Genomic DNA, 27,522 nt, shown 5'->3' with positions numbered 1-27,522 from the left:
AACGGCGGCGGCGGCGGCGGCCAGGGGGGAGCCGGGGCGGCCGTTGCGGGGCGCACTCTCGAGCGGCAGCGGCGGCCCAGAGTGTCCCGTCGGTGTTGGCACGAGGAGGAGGCGGTGGCGCTGCCCGCGGTGGCGGGGGTTGGCGGCGGCGACAGAGCGCGTTTGAGCCAGGACCGGGGTCCGAGGCGCGCTCTCCGCCCACAGGTAAGTGGGGCCTGGCCTGGAGGGAGGAGCCGGCCGCGAGGGGCTCCGCGGGAGGAGGACTTCCAGGCCCGGTCATGGCGGCGGGCGGGAAGGTCGACCGGGCCGGGTCGCGCCGCCCGGAAGGGGGTGCGGGCAGCCCCCAGACCTGGGCGCCTTTGTCTCGGCCCGAGCCCGGCCGCCCGGCCGAGCGCCGCCCCCCGCCCCTCCCCTCCCCTGCCCGGCCCTGCCCGCCGAGGCGAGCCGGCTCGCCCCCGCCCCCGGCGCCCAGGGCCCGACAGGCCCGCGCCGGGGGTCGGCCCCTCGCCGCCGGGCGAGGGCGGGGAAGGGCCGCCTCGCCGACCGGCCCGGCCCCCGCGCGCCTGGGAGGCGGGCCTGGCCGGGGGAGGCGCCCGGCACTCCCTGCTCCCGGGTGCCGGCCTTTGTTGTGAAGGGTCCCGGGGTTTGCGGCCAACATGGCGGAGGTCAGCTGAGTGCGGGCAGTGGCCGGCCCTTCCCTCCGGCCCCTCCCCGCATCGGCCCGGGGGCAGGACGGGGCGACTCAGTCGTCCTTGGCCTCCCCCGCCTGCCCCCGACCCCGGGAGCGGTCGTCCCCGATTGCGCTGCGTTCTTTCCCGCTCCGGCCTGCGTTTTCATTGTGCGGTGGGAAGAATGCAGCCTCCTCCCTTGTTTATGTCGTTAGAGAGGAGATCGCGTGAACGATTTGCCAGGGAAGCTCCAGCTTTTTATTGTAAACCTTGGTTTTCCTAGGCTTCGTTTGTTGGGTAGTTTGGGGGCCTTTCTGGACGCTCCCAGATTTATTATTTAGGAATGTGGATAATCTGGGCCACAGCGTTGCGTAGGTTTTCCTTTTCCCGTTCCTGGAAAGATTGAGAATTTGCTCTGACATCCAGAGAAGTCCAGTTTGTGTGTCCGGAAAATCAGATGGTGTAGCCGATTTGTCAAAGTCGTAGAAGCCGTGAGCACGGATATAGGACAGGGATCGGACTGCCCGTTTCTAGCTGTTGAACATTTACCATTTCTTGATAAGGGGCTGTCAAGGGTAAATTGTTAACTCTTTGCAGCAGTTGAACGTTGGGAGCGCGGACTCTGAAGTCGGGACTACCTGCCTTGGTTCCAGTCCTGCCCCACCGGTTTGTGACCTTGGGCAAGATACTTAACCTCTCTGTGCCTCTTTTTCTTTACCTGCAAAATAGGGTAAATAACAGTACCGACCTCGTAGGATTGTTGGGAGAATTGATGAGATAGTAGGTGAAGGGCCTAAGGCTTAGAGCAGTGGCAGGCCCATGGTAAGTGCTCAGTAAATGTTTGCTGCCAAGGCTGTTGTTGTTTAATAACTAAATTTATGGGATTATTTTGGCATGTTGGATATGTTGGAACTGCGTAGGTTTTCTTTTAGTGCATTTTGTTAGTTCTTAAAAATGAAAACAAGCCGTTTAGATGATAAATGTCCAGGCCTTTGAAGATGATGGCGTTGGAAAATTTCTGTAGTAAGACATCTGGGTGAGTCTTGTGTGATCTAGAATTTAATCACATTCATGGCTCAGTTTGCTTTTGAGGTCTTAACTTAGAAAAGTGAAACAGTGAGTTTCTGAGTGTTAGGTGTCTATGGTGTCACCATCTCTTTTGGACATTACTGAAGAGCAGAGTGTAGTGTGGTGATAAAGGTAATGGTCTGGTAATTTTCTTCGGGAGATACTGGCTTAAATTGTGGAGGAGAGGATTTTGGTTAGCTGTTAGAAGTTCATGACGAGTAGATTTTGACCTCAAATGGAGTGTACAAATTCTGTGATTTTTCGCTCTGGAAATTAAAATATACAACAGACATTTGTGATCTGAAATAATTAGTTACAACCCTAAAGTTGGCTTTGCCAAAATATTTTCTCTTGCTCTGTTATAGAAATGCTTTGCATGACCCCTCTTGACACTTTGCAGCATAATTGAACATTTAATAATATTTTAAGCTGAAGTACAGTTTAAATGATAGATGAGGAACTTTTCAGGATAAATATTACACAAGCTACACATTCAGAAATTTAATTCAATTTAGTGTAATGTGTTCTGTCTAAGCTTTGGGAAATTTTTACAAAATTGTTGTAGAGCAATAAACTTTAATATCTATAATTTAAAAGTGTTAGGCTACAATTAATTGAAGTTGCAAAGGAAACATCTAGCTATGGCAACAATGACGTAATATGGAGAATAGGATTTTATTTTCAGCTTATACAGTGTTTAGAAAACAGGTCTTACATAAGGAGGGTAAACAAAGTTCAGTAACTTTGCAGAGCAACCACTTAAAATTGTATTTTGAAGGAATTGATTTACTTGGTTTCTAGAGATTGAAGTTTTTCTTGGCTTAGATCTGTTTTACAGACTTCAGTTATAATTATGAAATGTTCATATACGTCTTATAAAATGTTTTAATTTTTGGTTATTTTTGCTCTAGACCTCACTACAAACAAAATCAATATATGAAAACCTCAGACTTCCTACCAACCCCTAAAGAAAAACCTAGGTATAAACTTGGCCTCCCTAAAAAAATCCTTAATGGTTTCTTTAAAAAAGATTTTTCTAATGCATTTTGAGTCATTTGGTTTTCCATGGCTAGATTTACTAGAGTTTCTGCTGCAAAAGGGCAGGGATTGTGGTCTTTTATTCCTGTATCCTCAGTGGCTGACACTCAGTACAGACTTGTTTCCTGACCTACTACTTCTATTAATATATTCGTATGACACTCAGATTTCTTTGCTTGTGAAACCTAGACCCATGTATTCTCTTGCTCATAGGTCTTTTTTTTTTTAATGACTTCTTTTTAGAACAGTTTTAGATTCACAGCAGAATTGAACAGAAAGTTCAGAGATTTCCCATATACTCTGCCCTACTCATGCATAACTTCCTCCATTATCAACATCTTCCACTACAGTGATACATTTGTTACAGTTGATGTACCCACACCTTATCACTCAAAGAATATGGTTTACATTATGGTTCACTCTTGGTGTTACGTATTACAAGTTTTGACAAATGATATGTATCCACCGTTAATAGTATCACACAAATAGTTTCACTGCTCTAAAAATTCTTTGTGGTCTACCTGTTCATCCCTCCTTCCTTAACCTCTGGCAAGCTCTGATCTTTTTACTGTTTCCATAGTTTTGTACTTTACAGAGTGTTACATAATTGGAATCATACAGTGTGTACCTCTTTCACATTGGCTGCTAGTCATGTACATTTAAATTTCCTTCATGTCTTTTTGTAGCTTGATAGCTTGGTTCTTTTTTAGCGCTGAGTATTATTCCATTGTCTGAGTGTACCAGTTTATCTATCTACTCACCTACCAGAAAACATCTTAGTTGCCGCCATATCTTAGGAATTATGAATAAAACTGCTGTCAACATCTGTGTGCAGGTTTTTGTATGGACATAAGTTTCCCACTCCTTTGGGTAGATAAATACCAGGGAGCATGATTTGCTGGATATGGTAAGAATATGTTTAGTTTCTTTCTTTCTTTGTCTATGCTGGGTCTTATTGCACCACGTGGGATCTTTAGTTGCAGCCTGTGGGATCTAATTCTCTGACCAGGGATCGAAGTCAGGCCCCCTGCATTGGGAGCTTGGCATTTTAGCTACTGGAACACTAGGGAAGTCCCTGTTTAGTTTTGTAGTAGACTGCCAGACTGCCTTTTCACGTGGCTGTGCCGTTTTGCATTCCCACCAGCAACGAATGAGAGTTCTGTTGCACCAAGTGCCCACTAGCATTTGCTGTTTTCAGTGCCCTGGGTTTTGCCATTCTAAAGGTGTGTGGCATTATCTTATTTTTGATTTAATTTGCATCTCCCTGATGACAGTGATGTGGAGCACCTTTTCACGTGCTCCGTTACCATCTGGATATCTGATGAGGTGCCTGTTCAGGTCTTTTACCCAATTTTTAATCGACACGTTCGTTTTCTTGTTGAGCTTTAAGAGCTGGGCTCTATTTTGGTTAGCAGTCCTCTATCAGGTGTGTCTTTTGCAAACGTGTTCTCCCAATCTGTGGTTTATCCTCATTCCTTTAACCATGTCTTTCCCTGCAGGTCATTTTCCACTTTCACATACCAAAGTGCTTCCGATCTATGCATCCTAAACTAAAACCTTCGTTTCCAGCCGTCCTAGGCTCTCATCTTCTGTATCAGTCATAGAGCCTTGATTTTTCTGTTCTCTGGTTATTGCCAGAGATCTGGCATTGCTTCTCTCCCTGTTTTCATGTGTGCATTCAGTCCTCTTCTACTTTCTAAATATCTATTTGCTTTTGGTCTCTGCCCCCTCCCTTCAGCTTTCCTACTGCCATTTGAGGGAGCTTTCTAACATAGGTGGACTTAAAGCCTTCAGTTTAAAGTCCCAGGTTCCTTGACAGTATATAGATAGTAAGTCGACAGTGCCTCCTGAAGCTGGCTTTTGTTACTTTCCTGCCATTTTCAACTACGTACTTGCAAGTGCCTGTGCACACCACATATTCTCTTCCACCTAAGCTCTGTAATCTCAGCTTGGACATCACTTAACTGATGTGCTCTTCCTGGACGCCCCTCCTTGAGTTGGATGTCATCTCTCCATGTTCTCATAGCACTTTCTGCTTGGCCCTACTACAAGATCTATTCCCCTGAACTGTAGTTTTCTCTTCTCCTTTGCCTTCACAGATGGAGACTGCAGTCTCTATGAGGACTTTGCCTTGATCACCCCTGTCTGGAGTATGTTACTGTGGCTGGCATGTAGGTGGTGCTCAGTAGATGTTTATTGAATGGCTAATACCTTCACAGTGTTTTATGCTCTTCTGGTCTTATCCTCCAGCATTTCTTCTTCGCCATACCTGATTAGACTGGATGCTTTTTTGTTTCTTGAACATTCTCCATACTTAAATATATCTGTGCCTTTCCTCATGATTGTACTTAATTCCTCAGATAATCTGTCTGTGCTGCTTCGGGCAGATGACTTAACCTCTCCAAGCCTTAGTTTCCATTAGCATGTGAACATCTACTAAGCATATTGCTGCCCCTTGATCCAGTGTCCTACAGCTAGAGAGGCAGTGTAGCTAAGTGGTTAAGAGCCAGATCTGGATGTGTGTCTAGCATCTGTTACTAGTTATTTGTGACCTTAAGCTCTGTAAGAGCAGGGACAGTGCCTACTGTTGCATTTAAAAGGACATTACTTAACAGAGAAAGTACTTAAATAATTAAAAAAATTAGCTGTTGAATAAGTTACTTAATTTCTGTATTACTACTTACATTTTGGTTAGGGAAGAGAGCAGAATTATAAATTGTGATATATACTATAAAGGAGTGAAGAATAATGGTTGGAGGGAGTCTTGCTGTGAGAAATGGTGACATTGCTATTTAGTTGCTAAATTGTGTCCGGCTGTTGCGACCCCATGGATTGTAGTCTGCCAGGCTCCTCTGTCCATGGGATTTCACAGGCAAGAATAGTGGAGTGGGTTGCCATTTCCTTCTCCAGGGGATCTTCCTCACCCAGGGATCAAATCCGTGTTTCCTGCATTGGCAGGAGGATTCTTTACCACTTCCCCACCTGGGAAGCCCTGTGTTGCTATTTAATCTCTGTTAAAAGGATAAGGAATTGTCTGAAGGAGAGGAGGGAGAATATGAGGCTGAAGGAGCAGCAGAAGTAAAGACCCTGAGGCAAAAATGAACATGGACTGTTCCAGGAACTGAGAGAAGGGAGTGTTGCTGGAACAAATGGTTGAGGGGGAGAGAGAGGCAAGGATCAGATCCTGCAGAGTCAAAGTAAGGAATGTGAATTTTAAGGGTCCTGAGAAGCTCTTTGGGGGGGCTTCCCCGGTGGCTCAGGTGGTAAAGAATCTGCCTTCCAGTGCAGGAGATGCAAGAGACGTGGATTAGATCCCTGGGTCAGAAAGGTTCCCTGGAGAAGGAAATGGCAACCCACTCCAGTATTCTTGCCTGGAAAATTCCATGGATAGAGTAGCCCGGCTAACTACAGTCCATGCAGTCGCAAAGAGTCGGAGATGACTGAGCACAAATGCCTAGCTCTTTGGAGAATATAGAAGGCCATTTCTTTGATCAGGCTCGCCTGGTGGCTCAGTAAAGAAATCTGCCTGTACTGCCGGAGACGCAGGTCTGATTCTTGGGTTGGGAAGATCCCCCGGAGAAGTAAGTGGCAACCCACTTCAGTATTCTTGCCATGGGAAATCCCATGGACAGAGGATTTCCCCTGCAGAGGTGGGCTGCAGTCCATGGGGTCGCAAAGAGTTGGACATGACTGCACAACTAACACATGTACTTTGATCATGAAGCACAGTAGTTGATTATGACCTGGATTAATGTGGTGGCGGCTGTGAATATGAAGAGAAGTGGGTGGATTCGAGATGTATTTTGGGGACAGAATTAACAGGGCTTACTGATGGATTAGATATGAGAGGTGAGGGAAGGAGAGAATTAGGTGGTTTCTGGCTTGAGCAACTGTGAATCATAGTGCTGTTTACCAAGAATGAAAGAACTAGGAGGGGGTTTGCAAATAACAATAAAACTCAAAAAACAGAAGGACAGCAAATTCGAAGTTCTGATATGTTGGATTTAAGGTATCTATGAGACACCCAGAATGATGCAGTGAGGTAGAGGAACATCACAGAAGCCAGATGGGAGATAGTAGAGCATGTTCAGGTGTTAGGGAGTGGTCCAGTAGAAAAAGACGGCTGCAGGAGAGAGGGAGAATAGCAGTGTGACCTCTGAGGAGGTGAGCGGACACTGCCCAAAGGCCTGGGTCACTTCTTCCATTCCACGAGGAGGGAAGAAGTGGGAAGTCAGCATTCGACGGCTTCTGTTGTACTTTCTAAAGGAGGTATGCGTGAAGCCGTCAGTTAAGTGTTGGTAGTTGGTGATTACTGTACCAGCCAGTGGAAGCCACAGTAGAGAGAGAGAGACTGAGCAGGCAGGAGAGGAGATGCTGTGATATGTCACCAGCTACGACACCTGATGCTTACTGTTCTCAGGAAATTGTAGACTACCTGGAGCTGTGGTATTACTTTTTTTCCCCTCAATGTAAACTTTTTGTTTTTGAAGACATATAGGATAACTACATATAGAAATTTGCTCAAGATTTTAAGGATACAACTTAATGCATTTCGCACACTATTGTGACCAGCTCCCATGTATCTCATTACTTTTATTTTGATTTTTGTGGGGAGGGGGAGTAAGTCCTGCAGAACTCTTAAGCTGAAAGATACAGATAATACAGTTCATTAGAGTTCAATTTATTCTCCAGGTTTGAACCACAGTGACCAAAATGATATTGGCAAAGACCTTTTATTAGGTTTGAGGTTGCCCAGTTGTGTTGAACTTACTTGTGGCTTTTGTTTTTGCTTATTTTGAATAGCAGGGGAGTTGGGAGCACATGAAAGTAGAAAAAGAAATAGAGGAAAAATCTTTGGAGAATGAATCTATATTTATAAAGCTGGTATTACCAGTGAGAAATATTTTCTTAGAAAGTGAGAAGAATTTAATGCCAGTCTTGAATTTTATAGGAGGTATTGTAATTGTTATAGTTATTATTGTCATAATTGACAGCCTTCGCCTAGTAATGGTTGATACAGCAAAATTAAGTGTGCTGTACACTAACTATTTTACTTCAGTTTTTGGTTTGACTAAATGAAATAATCTAATTGTTAAAAACTTGCTTTTTCCTGCCTTTGTGTTTTACCTTTTAGCTCTTTTGAGCTCAGCTAAAGTTGAGTTGTGGGTTTTGTTTTGTCAAGGTCCCTGATTTAGCTTTGTTGGGGACAGCTTTGGATATTTTGTTAAAACAGATAGTTTCTGAGTTAATTTCTACAGATATTCTTTTGATTTTGCTTGGAGAAGTGATCAGACAAATTTTGTCTTTCAGAATTAACTTTTAAAGTGCTAAGTTTAAGTTTATATAAACTGAAATATATGTACATGTATTTGAAATATAGGGTTTTTAAAATGTGAAGAGGCTTTTTTAAAAATAATTTTTCCCTGTAAGTAAGTATTCATCTATTTGAGGCATTTTAAGGAAAAAGGAAAGCAGTAGGCAGAATCGACTCTTGATCTCTTAATGTTTAAATTTGTGTATGAAATCACTAGCAGTTCGTTAGCAGGAAAGTGTGGGGACACAACATAGGCACTAAAATTTAATCATTTTAAATCCCCAAAGTAATATATATGTTTTATGGAGCATTTGAGAAACATATACAGAAATGCAACCCCCACCTTCCTCATGATCATTCACAATGTGGTAATTAAAAAGTGTAACCATTGTAGACATTGTGGTGTAGTTTCTAGTCTGTGTGTGTTACACATTCTTTTAAGTTAGCCATAGACATTTTAAAGTCAGTTTCTTTGATCTGACTTAATCATTGTAGATACTTTCCCTTTAAATGATTACTACTTGTCAGTAACTATACATGTTTGAGGGGCTTCCCTAAACTGCATAATTCCAAATAATGAAATTTGTGTTTATACTCTGTAGTCTATATATCCTTCCATCTTGATGTTTTGTGTATGTATTTGTAGTTCAGTGGTCCCAACTCTAGTCTTTGTGTGATTTCTGGTTCTGGACTTGACCTCCTTTCCCCCCTTTCTAATTCCTTACCTTAAGTCTTTAAACCACATTTGGCAATTTGGATGCCCTTCTAGTTTTCTGTCCCATTACATGGTATGTATGTACATGTGTACATATATAAAAAGACAGCTATCTCTTTTATCTCTTTTAGCATAAATGGGATTGTAATATATTCTGTGGGCTTTTTTTTTTCTCTACCTGTTTAAACAATTTGATTCTTATATGTTAGTAGGTATGAGTCTGTTTATTTAAAAGAAAAAAAAAGGCAGCATAGTATTCTGTTGTATGGACCATCATTTAGTCACTTTCTTCATCTAGAGCAGTTTGCAGTTTATTTGCTCTTACAAATAGGGTTGCTGTAGGCATCCATATATATATACCTTTGCCACTGTGTAAGTCATAGGATAGACTCTTGAAAGAAAAACTGTGGGGTCACAGAGAGTATACAAACTTTAAATTTTGAAACAAACTGACAAATCTTCTTGGAAACCTGCATAGTGGACATTTCCAACAGTGTAGGGGAAGTATGTTTCCACAGATCTTAGTCAATACTTGGAATCAAGTCTTTAAAAACAAATTTATGTTTGTAATTTCTTAAGTAATGCATGCAGTTGGTGACAATTCATACCAAGTTTTTGAACTTTTTCTTTTAGTCTAGAGTTTACATGCAAAATAATTCAAAATGAAATATTCCGCTAGGCTCATTTTTTTTTTTTTTTTTTAAAGAAAAACGACCTGCTGTATTCCTCTCCAGATGTCTTTTTCCAGAGGCAACTACTTTAACCTCTTTGAAGTGACTATATTTTATTTACCTTCATTGTCTCTAGATAACATGCTTATGTTGTTACTTTAGGATTTCAGTTTTAGGCCTTATTCCTATTGTGTATTTAGCTACCTTTCCTGCCGTTATCACCTGTACAGACCCTTACCGTTCCTATACTCTCCTAGTTTAGTAACACCATACTTTTGTGTTTGCATTGCTATGACTGTAACAGTCGCAATCTGAGCCATGTAGTAAATGGTTGCTTCTCTCGGAACCATTTGTACAGTTTTCCTCGTAGTTAATGCTCATCTTCTCTGCTCTGTTTTCTCTGCGTTTGATCGTTTTCTCCTGGACTTTAACAAGTACTGCTCTGTTACCTCTAGCTTTGGATATTAATGTCCAGAAGTCCAAAGCGCTTCTGCTTTCTAGTTTTATTTATTCACCTAACATATTTATTGAGCCTGCACTATGTGTCAGGTACTGTTGAGGTGTTTGGGACACATCACTGAACCAGACAAATTCCCATTTTCCAGGTGGTGGAGGAGGGTTTACAACAGCAACCATATTGCCAACAACCATAGCAAATGAGTAAATTGTGTAGCCTGATAGATGGTCAAAGGAGGTCAGTCCTGGGTGGTCATTGGAGGGACTGATGTTGAAGCTGAAACTCCAATACTTTGGCCACCTGATGCAAAGAGCTGACTCATTTGAAAAGACCCTGATGCTGGGAAAGATTGAGGGCAGGAGGAGAAGGGGATGACAGAGGATGAGATGGTTGGACGGCATCACCGACTCAATGGACATGGGTTTGGGTTGATTCCGGGAGTTGGTGATGGACAGGGAGGCCTGGGTGCTGCGGTTCATGGGATTGCAGAGTCAGACACGACTGAGCGACTGAACTGATTGACTGAATGACTGATAGATGGTAATACATTTTATGGACAACAATAGAGTAGAAATGAAGGAGGGGTAAGGAAGAGGAGGAGAGGCAAGGATTGACAACAATGAATGAGCAAGGGTTAGGAGAAGGGGTCAGTGGGCAGAGTGTGGTCACTGTTTATTTAAACAGAGGAGACTGGAAAGCCCCATTGAGAAGGAGGTATACAAGCAACGATTGGAAGGAGGTGAGAGCCCTGTGGCTATCTCAGAGAGAAGTATTTTAAGGCAGAGACCCAATGAGCAAGGGTTAGGAGAAGGGGTCAGTGGGCAGAGTGTGGTCACTGTTTATTTAAACAGAGGAGACTGGAAAGCCCCATTGAGAAGGAGGTATACAAGCAACGATTGGAAGGAGGTGAGAGCCCTGTGGCTATCTCAGAAGTATTTTAAGGCAGAGACCCAAAGGAGCAACCTACCTTTAGGGGACAAGGGTGCCAGTCAGCCAGTGAGGAAGGAAGAGGTGGGAAATGAAGTCAGACAGTAATGGGGACATACCATCATTGTTTAGGGTCTTGTAGACTGTTGTAGGATTTGTCTTTTACCTGGATACGGGAGAATTTAATAGATTTTTTTTTTTCTTATTGCTGTTCTCTGAATTGGTGGGTGGGGTGGGAGACAAGGATGGAAGCAGGAAGACTGGTTAGAAGGGTATTGGAGTAATCCAATTGAAAGATATTGATATGGTAGTAGTAGAGGTGATGAGGAGTGGTTGGATTCTAGATTCATTTCTCAGGGAGGTACAAGATTTCCTGGTGGTTTTACACATGTGATATGTAGAGAAGAGTCAAGGATGACTTCAACACTTTTGGAATGAGTATCTGGAAGGATGAAGTTTCCATGAAGTGAGAGGAAGGCTATTGGTTGAGTATTCTGGGAGAAGATAAGGAGTTCAGTTTTGACCATCCTCCTGTAGAAATGTCTGGAGCTTCCCTGGTGGCTCAGATGGTAAAGAATCTACCTGCAATGCAGGAGGGCACAGGTTCAGTCCCTGGGTTGGGAAGATCCCCTGCAGGAGGGAACGGCAACCCACTCCAATATTCTTGCCTGGAGAATCCCATGAACTGAGGAGTCTGGCAGGCTACAGTCTGTGCGGTTGTGAAGAGTTGGACATGACTGAGTGGCTATGCACGCAGGCTGTGGGAATGTCTAGGAGACAGCTGGGTGTACACATCCGTAGTTTTAAGACAAATCTGGGAGATTTTGTTTGTTTGTTTTTTAATTTGGACATAAAAATGTTGAGGTCCATGGCAATATCAGTGAAATTTTAAAAATACAGGAGTGAATGAGATTACCAAAGTGAAGAAAAGTGGACCATGGACAACTTCCAATATCAGGAGTTCAGGGAGAAGAGCAGGAATCAGTAAAGGAAACACGAGCACCTGGTGAGACAGGAAAACCCGAGCGTGTGGAGTCAGTGACAGTTTACACAGCAGGGACCAGTGGTGTGGTCAACTCTGTGTGACGTTGGTGAGGTTCAAAACCTGCAAATTAAACACAAAAAAACCTGCAAAACCAGTAAAATTCGAATTACACTAATTAATGAAAGTATTGAATACTGCCTGCAAAATTGAAGTCTTGAAACAACATGTTATGGAATTGACTTACGCTGGAGCTTCTTTTGAGTTGAGCACACCAAAGTTATCCCATATGTGTGGTCACCACATGTTGCGTTATCTTACCAATGTATCAGTGCTTCAGTGAAAACCATGATGTCACCTGCGCTTCACTTCACACAAATGCATCACTTATATATTGGGTCCCCCTCTATTTTTCTCTTTAACTTCCCATAATTAGAGTACTATTAGTACCAACTTGGAGCCAGTGTGACCATAACTGTGAACAGGAGCATTCAGTTACATGGCTAACAGGTGGATTCAGATGAGAATGTGCTAATGCTGTTTTTAAAAAAACTAAACCCAAGAGAATAAAACAGGAAAGTTTTTGTAGAGAAATGTGGTACCTGCCCAAAGAATGGAATCTTAGTTTGATGAAATTTAGAGTTAATTCATGTGTTATATCCTTATTCAAAATAACTAAAATGATTTGGCTAGAGTTTGAGATGTGATGCTTATGTGACCCCATGGACTGGAGCTCGCCGGGCTCCTTTGTCCATCCTTGTCTCCAGGAAAGAATGCTGGAGTGGGTAGCCATTCCCTTCTCCAGGGGATCTTCCTGACCTAGGGATCAAACCCAGGTGTCCCACATTGCAGCTGGATTCTTACCATCTGAGCCATCAGGAAAGCTTCAACTGTTTCAAAGGAGTGTAATTTAGTTTGAATAAGGCTCCATGAATTTTTTAATATGGCATTTCCCCCATATATTCCATTGTTCTATAAAGGTAGTAAAGAACTATTGATCATATGATGTATTAAAGAGTCTCTTCAGTGTGACTTTTTATCTCATGTAATTTCTTCATCTCTCAAGCCGTGTGTTCTTTTCTATTTAGCTTAGTATCATCAACTCTTTGTAGGTTACTGCCAGTGTTGATCTGCTTTAAAATTTGTGTTCTCTGTGCATTTACCTACCATTACTTGTCAAGAAGAAAGGGAAGGTGGATGAGTTTTATGTTACAGTGTAAAACTGGGTACAGGATACAGGGAAGAATTTTGAAAACATAGTTTAACATCAAGATGGAGCAAAAGAGCAAAGATCTACTGGAATGTGTGACAGCTTTACATCCTGAGAGAATATAAAGCCCAAGCAGATTAGTAAACATTAGTAACTAAATGATGAGAATTTGGCTGCTTTTATCTAGACACTGTGAGTCTTGGTGATATTGCAGAAGTGATTGTGTTGTAATTATGACTGGTATGGTTTCAATAATTTCAAGTGAGTTCCCCAAAATTCTCTTTAGTGATATGTGGTTTGACTTAAAAAGGTTGAGAGCCTATTTAATCTCTTCCTGCTTCTTTTATTCTTGCTGTGCAGCATGTGGAATCTTAGTTCAGTCTTAGTTTCATGACCAGGGACTGGAAGCTCGGAGTCTTAACCACTGGACTGCCGGAGAAGTACCCTGCTTCTTTTTTTTTTTTTTTTTTACCCTGCTTCTTTTACTCTTATTTTTCTCCTCTTCTCTTCTTGAGTCTTTGGTTTGATTTAATGTCTAATGGCTTAATGACTGTTAGGTTATTCCACTTTAATACAAAAAATTAAAAAAAAACTACTTGCTGTGACTACAGGTTTAATTAAAAGAATTTAGGGACTTGCTTTTTGGTCAGTTTTTATGAATATTGAAGATTAGTTGCATGTGAAGTTGAATATTCGGTGTAAGAGTGAGAAGATTATACATACTTTTCTTAGGCTTATTTGAAAGAAAATAAGATTCAGGGACAAAGCAGACGGTCTGGCTCTGTTCTTATTACTCCTTACTTTTTCTGATCTTCAGTTTCCTCATCTGCAAAATGGAGATACAGCCTTTATGAGTATAGACTGTGTGAAGCTCCTGACACAGTGCTTTACAGGTTGGTAGGTGGTCAGTTGGAAGCTTCTGTCATAGCAGACTTTGTTGTCTTTATCACATTTCAGACACGGTCCTAGGCTGAGGTTATAAAAATGAATACAATAGGTTGAAACAACAGTTTTCAGTAAAATCTTGGGTAATCTGGGTCTTTTTAATTTGGTGATTTGTTGCATGTGTTGTTAGTAATATACCAAATGTTTCCATATACTTGATCTTAATGTCCAAAAGTCTGGGTTTTTTTCTAATATTTTAAAAAATTTATCTGGCTGCGCTGGGTCTTAGTTGCAACATGTGAGATCTTTGATCTTCATGGCAGCATGTGGGTCTTGCGTTGCGACACGTGGCATCTAGTTTGACTCAAAGTCCATGAACATTAATGGTTCACTCTTAGTGCTGTGGGCTTCCCTTATGACTCGATGGTAGAGAAACCACCTGGCAATGCAGGAAACTCGAGTTCAGTCCCTGGGCTGGGAAGAGCTCCTGGAGGAGGAAATGGCAACCCACTCCAGTATTCTTGCCTCGGAAATCCCATGGACAGAGGAGCCTAGTGGGCTATCTAGTTCATGGAGTCACAAAAGAGTTGGACACGACTTAGTGGCTAAACAAACAACTTAGTGCTATATGAGTTTTGACAAATGTATCCACAACTATAGCATACAGGATCATTTCACTGCCCTCAAAATCCTTTGTGATCCACCTAGTCATCCTCTCTTGCCCAGTCTCTGGCAAATACTTATTTTTTTACTGCCTCCATACCTTTGCCTTTTCCAGCATGTCATATAGCTGGAATGATACAACATGTAGCCTTTTCAGACTCACTGTTTTTCACTTAGCAGTACATATTTAGGGTTCCTTCAATATCTTTTTGTGGCTTGATAGTTCATTTTCTAAAATTTCTGAATTATATTCCATTGTATGAATGTACCACAGTTTATCTGTTCACTATAGAAAGACATCTTAGTTGCTGCCGCATCTTGGGAATTATGAATAAAGCTGCTATAAACATCTGTGTGCAGGTTTTTTGTGTGGATATAAGTTTTCAACTACTTTGGGTAAATTTTGGGGATCATGATTGCTGAATCTTATGGTATATGTGTAGTTTTGAATAAACTGCTAAACTCCCTTCCAAGTGGCTGTACCATTTTGCATTCCCACCAGCAGTGAATGTTGCTCCACATGCCCATTAGCATTTGGTGTTATCAGTGTCCTGGATTTTGCCATTCTAAAAGGTGTGTGGTAGTATCTTTTTTGTGTTTTAATTTCATTTCCCTGATGACAAATGATGTGGAGCACCTTTTCATATGCTCCTTTGCTATCTGTATATCTGATGAGGTGAGTGTTATGGTCTTTTGCCCACTTTTTTTCCTCTTTTTTTGATTAATTCATTTTTGGCTGTGCTGGATTTTCATTGCTTTGTGCGGGCTTTCTCTAGTTGGGCCGAGTGGTGGCTAGTCTGTGCATGGGCTTCTCGCTGCGGTGGCTTCTTCTGTCGCGGAGCTTGGGCTCTAGGCCTGGGGGCTTCAGTAGTTGTGGCACGCCATTTAATTGGCATATTCATTTTCTTGTTGAGTTCTGTGCAATATTTTGGATGACAGTCCTTTATCAGATATGTCTTTTGCAAAGATTTTCTTCCAGTCTGTGGTTTGTCCTCTCATTCTCTTGATCATATCGCAGAGCAGACATTTTTACTTTTTAAGTCCAGCTGATGAATTGATTCTTTCCGGGTTCATGCGTTTGATTTTTCTGAAAAGTCATTGCCAAACCCAAGGTCTTCCAGATTTTCTCCTGTGTTATCTTCTAGGATTTTTATAGTTTTATGTTTTACTAGGCCTGTGATTTGAGTTAATTTGTGAAAGGTGTAAGATTTGTGTCTAGATTTCTTTTTTTGTTTTGCCTGTGGATACCCAGCTGTTCAACACCATTTGTTGAAGTCTTCTCTTCATTGTGTTGTTGCCTTTTGCTCCTTTGTAAAAGATAAGCATGGCGGTGTTGTAAAATATTGTTATTTAAAGTAAATTGTAAGTCTCAATCGTGAATCTCTTTAAGGTTATATCAAGCAACAGATATATTTTACCAAGGAGTCATCAGGGATGAGTGAGCTCTGGTTATACACATGCTAATCCTTCATACTGTTGTACTTGATTGATTTATTCGTTCAGAAATACTTGAGTACCTGATCTGGACTGGGTACTGTCCTAGGTGCTGGAGATAGAAGAGAGAGCACAATAAACAAAGTCTGTTCTGATGAAGCTTATATTCTGCAGAGCTTCTGAACGAGAAGTTAATGGTCAGGGAACCTGGGAGTTCTCAAGACCCTTTGAGGGTCAAAGCTGTTTTTCATAATAATGAGACGTGAAAGTAAAGTGAGGTTCCCAGAGGCTTCATGACATGTGGTATCTTCACAGATTAATTGCAGAAAGTGAAAGTGAAAGTTGCTCAGTGGTGTCTGAGTCTTTGTGACCCCATGGACTTCACAGTCCATGGAATTCTTCAGGCCAGAATGCTAGAGTGGGTAGCCTTTCCCTTCTCCAGGGATCTTCCCAACCCAGGGATTGAACACAGGTCTCCTGCATTGCAGGTGGATTCTTTACCAGCTGAGCCACAAGGGAAGCCCAAGAATACTGGAGTGGGTAGCCTATCCCTTCTCCAGAGGATATTCCCTACCCAGTAATCAAACCGGCGTCTCCTGCATTGTAACTGAGCAGATACTAAATATCCAACTTTTGTTTTTCTTACTGTATCATATTAAAAAGATTTGCAAAAAACATAACATAGATGCTCTTCTCCCTATTATGGAAGTTATTTTTCATAAACATTTAACATGTAGATTTTTACATGTTATATAAAAAATATGATGGTAATTTTAACATATATTTAAAGTTCTTGACTTGAATTTCTAATATTGTAAAAATTAATACATATAAACCACATTGACAGAATGCTCTTTTGGGGTCCTCAATTTTTTAAAACTTTAAAACAGTAAAGACAAATTTTTTCTTACGTGGCTATATAGGCTTAAAGGGCTTTAGGAGTCATGAAAGTGAAAAGTGTTAGTCACTCAGTCGTGTCTCTTACTGACCCCCAAAGAGTAGCCTGCCAGGCTCCACTGTCCATGGGATTTTTCCAGGCAAGAATACTGGAATGGGTTGCCATTTCCTTCTCCAGGGGATCTTCCTGACCCAGGGATTGAACCTGGGTCTCCCACATTGCAGGCAGACTCATTACCGACTAAGCCACCAGGGAAGACCTTAGGAATCATACATAGGGTCTTTTCATCTCCACCCTTGGAAGCAGTCCTAGGTGTAAGTGAATGTGCTTAACTATATTCCAGTAAAACTGCTTACAGAAACAGGCAAGTGGCCTGCAGCTGTAGTTTGCCAGTTACTGGTAGAAAGGGTTCCTGAAACCAAAAATGTTTGAGAATTGCTGTTATCAGCGAAAAGCTGATACTGAGGAGGAGAGGGAAAAGGACAGGAGACAGACAATAAGTAGTAAGAAATTAGTTAGCAAGTGAATTTCATATGGCAAGAGATAATATGAAGACAGTAAGAAGAGTGATCTGGCCTTTAGATAAAGTGATCAGGAAAGGCCCCTCTAAGATGCTGACTCTTACTCATCTCCCATTTTTTTTTTACTCTTTTTTACTCTTTCCTGGCTGCATTGGGGATCCCTCTTGTGTTGGGAGGGAAAGCAAAAGATAGTTGAATCTTACTAAACTTAAATTCAGAAAAGGTTGATTTTTCAAGTTGAATTAGAAAATGTCCAAAGAATATCTGCTTTACAAGGATCTAGGAAATTATAACATTGCCCAGATTAGAACATTGACCTACTTTATATGACATTTAGCAAGTTCTTCTGTGTCATTTTTCTCTTCTGAAAATGAGAGAGTTGGTTAAGATCTTTTCCAAGTCTAAAATTTTTCATAATGTCTGTTGGCCTAGGATGCCATTTACCACCCCTTCTAAGTCTTCCTTAGTCACATAGCTCTTCAGCTCCCCCCCTTTTTTTAATTAGTTCTGTGATCTGAAATTTATTTTGAAATCCATTTTCTTTTCTGTAACATGGGGGATAAATGCTTAACCTGGAAGCTCATTGAGGACAATACCTGGTACATACGTATGCTTATTAATGAACATCTGGGGCAACTGTTCTAGTGAGGATGAAAGAAAGTCCCTTCTCTGCCTCCTTATTTATTTAGTTTGCTGACCCTGGAACCATTTAGGTTATAGCAATGAGGAAAAAACCACTAACCAAGAGTGATGCTTCAATGAGGGACATGAATATTAAACATGGAAACTTTAATAGGTTAAGGAAGTACAAGAGCAGTGCAGTCTGAATTTATGTGGCCATTCCGACTTCCAGGAAAGGGAAGGGAAGCAGCCATTCCTTCCATCTTACTCTGCTCCCTTGTTGGATGGAGGTTGAGGGTATCTATATAATTAAATACTTTAGCATAACAGGAGATAGGTAACCTTAGCAAAACCAAATTTATGAATTAGAACTTGAGTTTTCTTGGAATGCAGTACAAAGCAAGGATCGGAATGATGAGAAAAAATATATTAAGACTTTTGAAGATAGATTCAGGAGAGTCAGTATCAGAATTATGTGAAGAAAAGAACTGAGTAATGGTAAGAGTTAAAAAAGAAGAGGAAAGGCCCACAAAGGTAAAGATTTGTCTTGAGATTGAAAATACTTGCTGTTTGGCTATGATATATATCTAGATGTTCTGATGAAAATATCTTTCAAAGACAGAATCCTAGAAGCCACCTGTTAGGGTAGAAAAGTTACCTGCAGAGGAATGAGAATAAAAGTGAGGTTAGATTTTTGATATGTGTAGTTACTTATCAGAAGACAGCAGGATTTATGTAATTCTTAGGGGTAAATGGTATGACTAAAATTCAGAGCTTGTGCAATTTATGCAAGAGCTTCAGATTGTTAAGATTGAAGTTTGACCTGCCTTGTTTTGGGAGATGTTTATAGTTTCATTTTTGAGGTTAATTTCATTTTGAGGTTAGATTCACTGTGAAATAAAACAATGAGGAAAATAGTGAAGTAAAATTAGGATATAGAATCATGCTGTCCAGTGGGACTTTCTGCAGTGACGAGGATATGGTGGTAACTATTTTGCATCCCCATCAGCAGAGTTTAATAGTTCCATCTCTTAGATAGCTCACAGGCCTCTCACTTCTACTTTTCATTTCATCTCTTACCACAGCTTGGTATTTAGCCTAGTGCCTAATCGGTTCTGGTTAGGTATTTTTTGTTTGTTTTTTTACTAAGTTATAGAAGCCTCAAAATACAGTGATTTAGGGAATGAAAAACAAATATACTTTGCTTTATACATTTAGGTTATGGTTTGCATTTTCCTCTCCATTTACTGTCATCACCTTTGTTCAGACTTCTGCTTTTACATCTTCTATCAGGTCTTTTGTCCTGGACTTCCCCCACTTCGTATCTTATTGGATATATAAATTTTACTCTGTGGCTACAACATTTTCTGAATTATCTTTAGGAAAAGAGCATTTAGGAAAATATTGTGTACAATTTTTTAAAATTACCATTAATTTGATACAGTTTTGGAAACTAAAAATAGATTGCTTGATTCCCACCCCCCCCTTGGCATTATTGTGTTATAATGAAGTTTGGTTTTTAACTTAGCATTTTAAGCTGTTGAATTTTTAAGGAGACGCCATAGTTTTAATTTTGTGGTGGGCATCTTTGAGGGGGGCCATTATTTGCAGGTCATGGTAACATTTGTACTGCAAGAAAATGAAAAGCACAGCATTGTTGGGTATTCATTAAAATGCCCAGGCACAACGTTACGATTAATCAGAGAAATTGTTCATTAGTCATTTATAATAGGAAAAAAAGGTTCCCACATGAAATTGAGACTAAAAGTTTACTTTAGTCGTGTTTGTTAATGTGGCATAGCAATGGTTAAATGCTCTAAAATTACTAAGGCAACATTAAAGGCTGATGGTAAAATGTTTTTATTTAAATTAAAGTCTATTTAAACTTTATACCAAATGGGGCCTGAGATGTAAGCTTTATTTTAGAAAGGGTAAGTAATAGTGGACTCTTGATAAATTTTGGAATTTTGCTAACTTTGGATTCTGTGGGCTTGTCTTATTGTAATGTAATTTTTGTAAAAATTTATCTCATAAAACCAGTTTAAATGTTCTACCTAGTCGAGAAATTCTACTGTATTGTGCTAAAAATTAGTTAAAGGTGGTTGCTCTTTGGTAGACATGTTTGATAATCTTACTAAAGCTAAAGGCATCTTTTAGAGTATACATCTGGAACCCACAAGTTCTGAGTCTCTAACTAATGACTTCAGGCCAGACAAGTTAACTTTTGGAATTGTCTAAGTCAGCACTTACGTATTTTGGAATATGTACCATCTATGCTATATATAATTTCCCCATCTTCCTTAATCCAGACAAAAGCCATTCAAAGCTAGCAATATTGTCCCAGTTTTACAGCTGAGCAGGTGGTGAAGTTTGAATTCAAGTGTAGATGACTCCAGAACACTTCCATTTTTACTGTCCTGACTCACTTATTCAGAGGCTTGTCTGCAGATTAATGATTTTTAGATGGTGTTGTAAGGATCTGGGTATAGGTTCTTTGTATATAGGTTCTTTTTGTATAGGTTCTTTGGAAGTTTGGAAAAACATTTTTTGCTTGAGAAATATGTCATCCCTTTTACTTGTTTTTACACATTTGGACTCTGTCTTAAATCTGTCTGAAGTTTTTCTGTTCTAAAACATTTGAAGTCTCCTGCTCTAGAAACCTGAGACCTATCTAGAATGAATATGTATTAGAAAATCAAAACATAGATTATCATAATTTTTCAGTGAACAGACTTTTCAATTATATTTCTATTCCTAATGATGTTTTCTGTAGCCTAATACCAAAATGACATTGAGGTGATTGAACACACTATTAATAGGGTGGGGAAGTGATTAGAGTTAAAAATTTATGCTGAAAATGGCCAATTTACAGCACAGGGTTCACACCCCACACCAGGTCTTGGTGCCTTTAAAGGCTACACTAAGCATGATGTAATGACAGGTTAAACCTCTGAATGCCTGAGCTGACGCAATGCAGATTGGAGGCCCTGGACTTTACTGGGGCAAGGGTAATGCTTATTTAAAAACAAAACAAGCTACTCTGTTTAATGAGGCCGTTTAAGATGGTTTTCCTAGAGTAGGAAGAGAATAAAATCTAAATTTGGAGGTTAAAGCGGGAGTTTAATATGGATATGTGTGCTTACTACTCTCACTACAAAATCTTCCTGAAGGGAGGAGTTTAAGGTGCCGACGGTGGTAAAAATGGAGAAGTGAGTTACAGTTGAGGAAATAAGGTAGTTAACGCTTGTTAAATAGTTACTGAACAAAGTAGGGAGAATACTTTTACTTTTAAAAATCTAGCGTCCGCAGGGTTAACTGGCTGCAGTATATAGTGCAGAGATGTGTGCTTGTCTGGTCGCGTATTTCCCACATATTCTGTGTAGACTTTGGGTTGAAACCATGCAAAATTGCCGATATCCGACTGTTTAGGCCTACAGAAATGGAGTGTTTCAGCTTTCTAGTAAGCTGATGGAAGTGCTGAGACGTGCACAGTATCACCGGGGATTGAGGATCGCCGGGTTTTACGGGGTTTTACTCGGCTGGGGGCCTGGGTGGGAGTCAGCGCTCCTTGTTCAAGAGCAGCTTGGGAGCTGCCCCAGACAGGGTGGGGCGGAGCCTTAAGCCCCGCCCCGTACGCCTCCCCGCCTCTCGCCAGCCGCGGCAGCCTCCGCCCTGTGCGGAGAGAGCCTGCGGCCGCCTGGCACTGCGTTGGCGCAGACTCTCCAGCTGCGGGCCGGATCCTGCAGTAGTAGCTCGAGCTGGCACCGAGAGCGCACGTAGTCGACCAGTCGCCTCTACGCACCCTTCAGCCCTGTTCTTCACCCAGCTGGCAGGAGCCTAGCCGATGAATTTGGGGAAGACAGACTTCCAAGACAGAGGAAGGTTTAGGGCCCAGCAGAGGACAGCTCAGCAATGGCTCCCATTTTTGGAGACGCAGGCGAATTTGAGCTCATGGGGAGGTGTGGTCGACTCCTCTTGGAACAGGAGTGGGCATCAGTTCTCTTCTTCAGTAGCCAGTGCTTCTGAGGAGTGAATGGAGTGTATGGAGTAGGGCATGTGCCGCCTTTTGAAAACTAGACCCAGGACATGTTTAGGAAAAGAAGGTATCCAGGAGAGCCCTCTGTTGCAAGTTGTCTTTGCTTCTGGGGGAAAGGCTGTGAGCTCTCTGACTTCTCATGACCGGGAAGTCTCCCTTACCTTTTCTGTACTCCTGGAGAGGCGTCTTGCTCACTTGTTTACCAGCATCTGGGACAAGGAAGAGAAAAGGTATTGCCTTGTGTTGCTTAAGCTGTGAAACGGGAAAGTTGTTTTGAGCCTCTGAAACGGATCAGGAAATTGCTGCAACAAAATTGAGCTGGCAGTGATGTTCTTTTGATCAGCCGTGCTTTTCTCAGTTTAAACCGAACTTCAGGTTATGTCATGACTGCTGCAGAGCTGTCCAGACACTTCAGTCCTTGGTTTCTACTGCACGGCTGCTGTGGTGTGTTTGGATTATTTTTCTGTGTGAAGATGGACTGAGTTCCACCTTCCGAGCTTTGGGAAGTTTTAGCAGCTACTGCCCTGTAATACTTAAATTCACCAGAAATAGAAGCCATATTTTACTTGTTTTCACACTTTGAATAGGAATTTTAAGTTGTGCTTTGTACATTTGGGAAAATAATAATGTATATTGTAATGTGAGTCTGGACTATTGATAAATGTATAACTTTTGCTAGGTCAAAAAATGAAACAGTAATATTTTTCTTGCTTAGTTGTATTATGTTGAATACAAACTGAGTTTAGTGACCAGCTTTTTTTGGTTTAGTGATTTGAAAGGCATCAGCTTAGATTTTGTGCCCAGGGAATCACTTCCCAGTTATTATGTTGCTCTCTTAAATGAGCCGCATACAATGGACCATGAAATAAGCATATATACGGGACACTTTGGCAATGCTAAGCCATTGTTTTACTAGTGAGCTAAAATAAAATGCATGGATCATCACATGCAGAAAAAATCTCAGGGGTAAACTGGATTTCATAAGAGTTTATAGTGTTTTTGTTGGGCTGAACACTTTGGTTATACAGGGCTTCAGTGATGAGAGTTGATTCCTGTGGTCTTAAATCCATGTGATGAGCCATGTTATGACAGAATTCTTGTGATACTTTTGTTTCCCCTTGAACTCGAATATTCCTTTAGTGACAGTGGAATTGCTCTATTTTGGGGCTTCCTGGGGGAGAGGTTTCACTCTCAATCCCCATTTAAGGTGTCTGTCCTTGAGTAATCTATGAGTATGTGCTTGTGCTCAATCAGTACATGGGGTCTGACTCTTTGTGACTCTGTGGACTGTAGCCCACCAGGCTCCTTGGTCGATGGGAATTTCCCAGGTAAGAAAACTGGAGTGAGTTGCCATTCCCTCCTCCAGGGGATCTTTCCAACCCAGGGATGGAACCTGTGTCTTCTGCCTTGGCCGGTGGATTCTTTACCACCAGGCCACCTAGGACGTGCTGTCTATGAGTAATAGAACCCAGATTGCGTTTATGTGGTCTCATTGATAATCAGCATTATTTTTTTCAACGTTAAATTCTTTCCAACAGAACGACAATTATAATTAAGGAAACATTAACATTTAGAAGTTGTTAATTTTGATTTTGTAGAAATATGGCTTGTGGTTATTAAGTACATACTCTTAGGACATAAATGGACTGATTTTTTTGTCATCCCCAAGAAAGTGGCCCACTATATCCTGGGAAAAGGTGCTTGTTTTATCTTTAATTCAGCTTGACAAGTTAGTTAACATTGTTGATCATTTCTTCCAGATGGAGTTTATTTCTTAAATAATGTTTAATGCTGTGCTGATGAATGCTTCAGCAACACTGGTGAACTCTATAATAGAGTATAAGGAATTCTTTACCTGTTGACTCTGTCCCTCACCCCTAATGTTGTGTGAGTCTCTCTGATACTTTTTATCTTTATTCTTTATCTTTTCCTGACTCTCCTTCCTCTTTGCAAATTATACCTGATTTATATTGTAGAATGGAAGTAGAACAGAATGATTTACTTCTGAATACCAGACTCACATCTTTTAGAGGGTGGCCCTCTATTTCACCTATATACTTCCTCAATTTTGAAGGGGGTCACAGATTGGTAGGAAACAAGATTAAGATCGAGCTGGTGTTAACATTCCATGGAGATAGATGATGGGATGGCATCCCCAAATAGATCTCTTGAGCAGATAATATTTACCGTTAGAAAGAGCAATCAAAAGTCAGTACCCTGGTGATCCTTGGATCATGTAGAACTCACTGAGGCTGTCAACAGCTGACTTAAGAACGGGGAAGAAATAGAATGAGTAGGGCAGTTGAACACAGAGAGGCAGGGGAAATTCCAGTCAAAACTAATTTCATTGAACTTAACAGTGTTCCTTAGTTGTATAGGATCCTAGTTTCTATTTTAGCATTTATTCCATATAGTCCATCCAAGGATGATTTTTTAACATTTTATAGAAAAAGGGAACGTGCTCTGGAACATTGTGAAAACAGATTTTATCCAATGTACGGTGCACATATTTTGTGTAATCGATGTTGTTTTAAATCCTGTTTGTTTTATTTTGCTTACAGTAAATTTTGCACTAAACTTTCAAGTATTTTTGGCAAGTAAATGTTATTTATATAAAACATGTTATAGTTGTAATTATTTTTCTCCTGCCTCCTTATACTTTTGTGTTTTTTATTACAGAAATGAGCCGTCAGACTGCAACAGCATTACCTACTGGAACCTCAAAGTGCGCACCGTCCCAGAGGGTGCCTGCCCTGACGGGCACAACCGCCTCCAACAATGACCTGGCGAGTCTCTTTGAGTGTCCCGTCTGCTTCGACTATGTGTTACCACCCATTCTTCAGTGCCAGAGTGGCCATCTTGTTTGTAGCAACTGTCGCCCAAAGCTCACATGTTGTCCAACTTGCCGGGGCCCGCTGGGATCCATTCGCAACTTGGCTATGGAGAAAGTGGCCAATTCAGTACTTTTCCCTTGTAAATATGCCTCTTCTGGATGTGAAATAACTCTGCCACACACAGAAAAAGCAGATCACGAAGAGCTCTGTGAGTTTAGGCCTTACTCCTGTCCGTGCCCTGGTGCTTCCTGTAAGTGGCAAGGCTCTCTGGATGCCGTCATGCCGCATCTGATGCATCAGCACAAGTCCATCACGACCCTGCAGGGAGAGGACATAGTGTTCCTTGCCACAGACATTAATCTTCCTGGTGCTGTTGACTGGGTGATGATGCAGTCCTGTTTTGGCTTTCACTTCATGTTGGTCTTGGAGAAACAGGAAAAATATGATGGTCACCAGCAATTCTTTGCAATTGTACAGCTGATAGGAACACGCAAGCAAGCTGAAAATTTTGCTTATCGACTTGAGCTAAATGGTCATAGGCGGCGATTGACTTGGGAAGCCACTCCTCGATCTATTCATGAGGGAATTGCAACAGCCATTATGAACAGTGACTGCCTAGTCTTTGACACCAGCATTGCACAGCTCTTTGCAGAAAACGGCAATTTAGGCATCAATGTAACTATTTCCATGTGTTGAAATGGCAATCAAACATTTTCTGGCCAGTGTTTAAAACCATTGCATTCAATTTCACAGAGAATAAGGCACCTGTCTGCCTACCAACCAAAAACTTGTGGTAGGTGGAAGCTAGACACATGAAGGTAAATAAAAGGAAAGGCTGTTAAATACAGGAAACAGTTGCATGTAATAACACTAATATATTTAAAAATAAGTCAACAGTAAACCACTGAAAAATAAATATATATATATATATACACCCAAGATGGGCATCTTTTGTATTAAGAAAGGAAGCATTGTAAAATAATTCTGAATTTGTGTTTGTTGTAGATCGAGTGTACCGTTGAGAAATACTGGGTTCTTGTTTGTTTCTTTGTGTGCCTGTGCGTGTGTGTGCGCGTGCGTGTGAGTGTGCTTGGGTTTTTTTCCTTTAACTGACAAGCCATGCTGAGTGGTCTTGGGCCACTGCTTTCCCTCTGAGTCAATACATAGTGCTGCTGTGTGTGTGTATTTTTTTGTGTGTGTGTATTTGCTAATTTTTATTAATTCTAGTTTTTCATTAAATAAATTTGACTTTCTTTTCTGTAATTCAGGTTTTTCCTCACTTTTTTTTGTACCTTTTAAAGTTAGTGTCTTTTTGATATGCATAATTGTTGATGGTAAAATTTATACATGTGTTCGATACATATTTTCTTTTCCCCCATTAATCAGTTCATTAGAAATATTTTAAATTCAACTGTTTCGTGAAGATATGAGTTTCAGAAAGGAAAGATAACATCAGAAGAATTATCAGAAGCTATTTAAAGCAGCTATAAAATGGTCTCCCTCTCTTCTCCAGTTGAGTCATACCTTCAAACTTATTCTTTGTAAGATTAGGGAGTACTGATTTTTTTTTTTAATGCTGGGGAAAAAAAATCAGGCTCTCCCTTCCCCCCACATATCTTGGACAAATCACATATGTTTAAAATTTGTTCTTGTATTTATTGGTTTTGCAAAAGAAGGCATCGTCTCACACAGTATTTGTAATTAAAAGCAAATCATTTGTTTAAAAAAAAGGCAGTTTGCAAAAAAATGTTTTTGGTCTTTTATAATTCTCATTAAAAGAATATCTGGCAAATTAAAAACTCTTACGTGTCTGCTTTAGCTCTTAAGTTTGAAGATATAGCAAAAGAATGGGTTATGGCCTCTGTTCGGCCTACAGAGTCTAGTTTTCTTCCTTTCTCTAGCTTTCATTTTGATTCCTATAACTCTGTTAGGGAGGCCAGTTAGTTAAAACACTGATCACTCCCCACTCCCAACCCCCTCACACCCCTTTAACAGCAAAAAAATGAGTTGGTGTTTTACAGCCTAGTGGTTAGAGCCTGGCTTCTGCAGCCAGACTTCAGGGACCTAGACGCCTCTGCTACCTTTACTCACTAATCAGCTGTGTGATGTTGGGCTCCCTTTTACTAGTGTGTAAAATGGGGTTAATTATGGTAGCTACCTTCAAGGGTTAAATGGGATGGATACAAGTTACCAAGGACAGTGCTCTGCACTTAATAAGCACCCAACAAATGTTAGATGCTATTATTATACCTATAACTAGCACCATCTAGTTAACTGTTGCTAGTTACCCTGAAGCATCTAAAAAGATTCTGAAATTGCCCTCTGATTGGCTAGAGATCATTTTATTTTGTGTGGGTTTTATGGGTACCCTAAAGGTAGAAAGTTAATCTAAAAAATTTGGACTCCCCCTTCCCCCATCCCTTACCCTACCACCAATTCTGGGTGTAACAGTTTACTTCTGTTAACCATTTTCAGGAAAGAAGTTTGTGTGGTTTCTTTCCTACATTAGCATTATTTTTTGAACTGATTGTAATGTGTGCTTGTATAGCCGTTTATGTTGTGAAAGGGAGCAGATCAACC

General features: G+C 40.9%; 1 protein-coding gene across 8 annotated transcripts; it reads left to right on the top strand.

The window, feature by feature from the left end:
• On the top strand, window positions 1-26,741 carry SIAH1 (siah E3 ubiquitin protein ligase 1). Of its 8 annotated transcripts, none has more exons than XM_043898401.1 (2): window positions 1-204; window positions 24,788-26,741. In XM_043898401.1, the coding sequence occupies exon 2, from the start codon at window positions 24,790-24,792 to the stop codon at window positions 25,636-25,638; it is 849 nt and encodes a 282-aa protein (XP_043754336.1). In that variant the 5' UTR covers window positions 1-204; window positions 24,788-24,789; the 3' UTR covers window positions 25,639-26,741. The 8 variants fall into 8 exon arrangements, with proteins under 8 accessions (XP_043754336.1, XP_043754333.1, XP_043754331.1 ...); XM_043898398.1 differs by lacking the exon at window positions 1-204 and adding an exon at window positions 547-665; XM_043898396.1 differs by lacking the exon at window positions 1-204 and adding an exon at window positions 720-911.
• Window positions 26,742-27,522: the final 781 nt, after the last annotated feature.

The sequence above is a fragment of the Cervus elaphus genome, chromosome 4 (assembly GCF_910594005.1).
Source record: "Cervus elaphus chromosome 4, mCerEla1.1, whole genome shotgun sequence".
NCBI lineage: Eukaryota > Metazoa > Chordata > Mammalia > Artiodactyla > Cervidae > Cervus > Cervus elaphus.
The sequence above is the reverse complement of the archived record's forward strand: the minus strand, read 5'-3'. Positions and strand labels throughout refer to the sequence as shown.

Bases quoted from the DNA above. Each gene is read 5' to 3' on its own strand.
- SIAH1 (XM_043898394.1), top strand. From the start codon at position 23,337: ATGAGTATGTGCTTGTGCTCAATCAGTACATGGGGTCTGACTCTTTGT. The intron at 23,437-24,787 runs GTAAGAAAACTG...TTTTTATTACAG, and splicing joins GGTCGATGGGAATTTCCCAG to AAATGAGCCGTCAGACTGCA.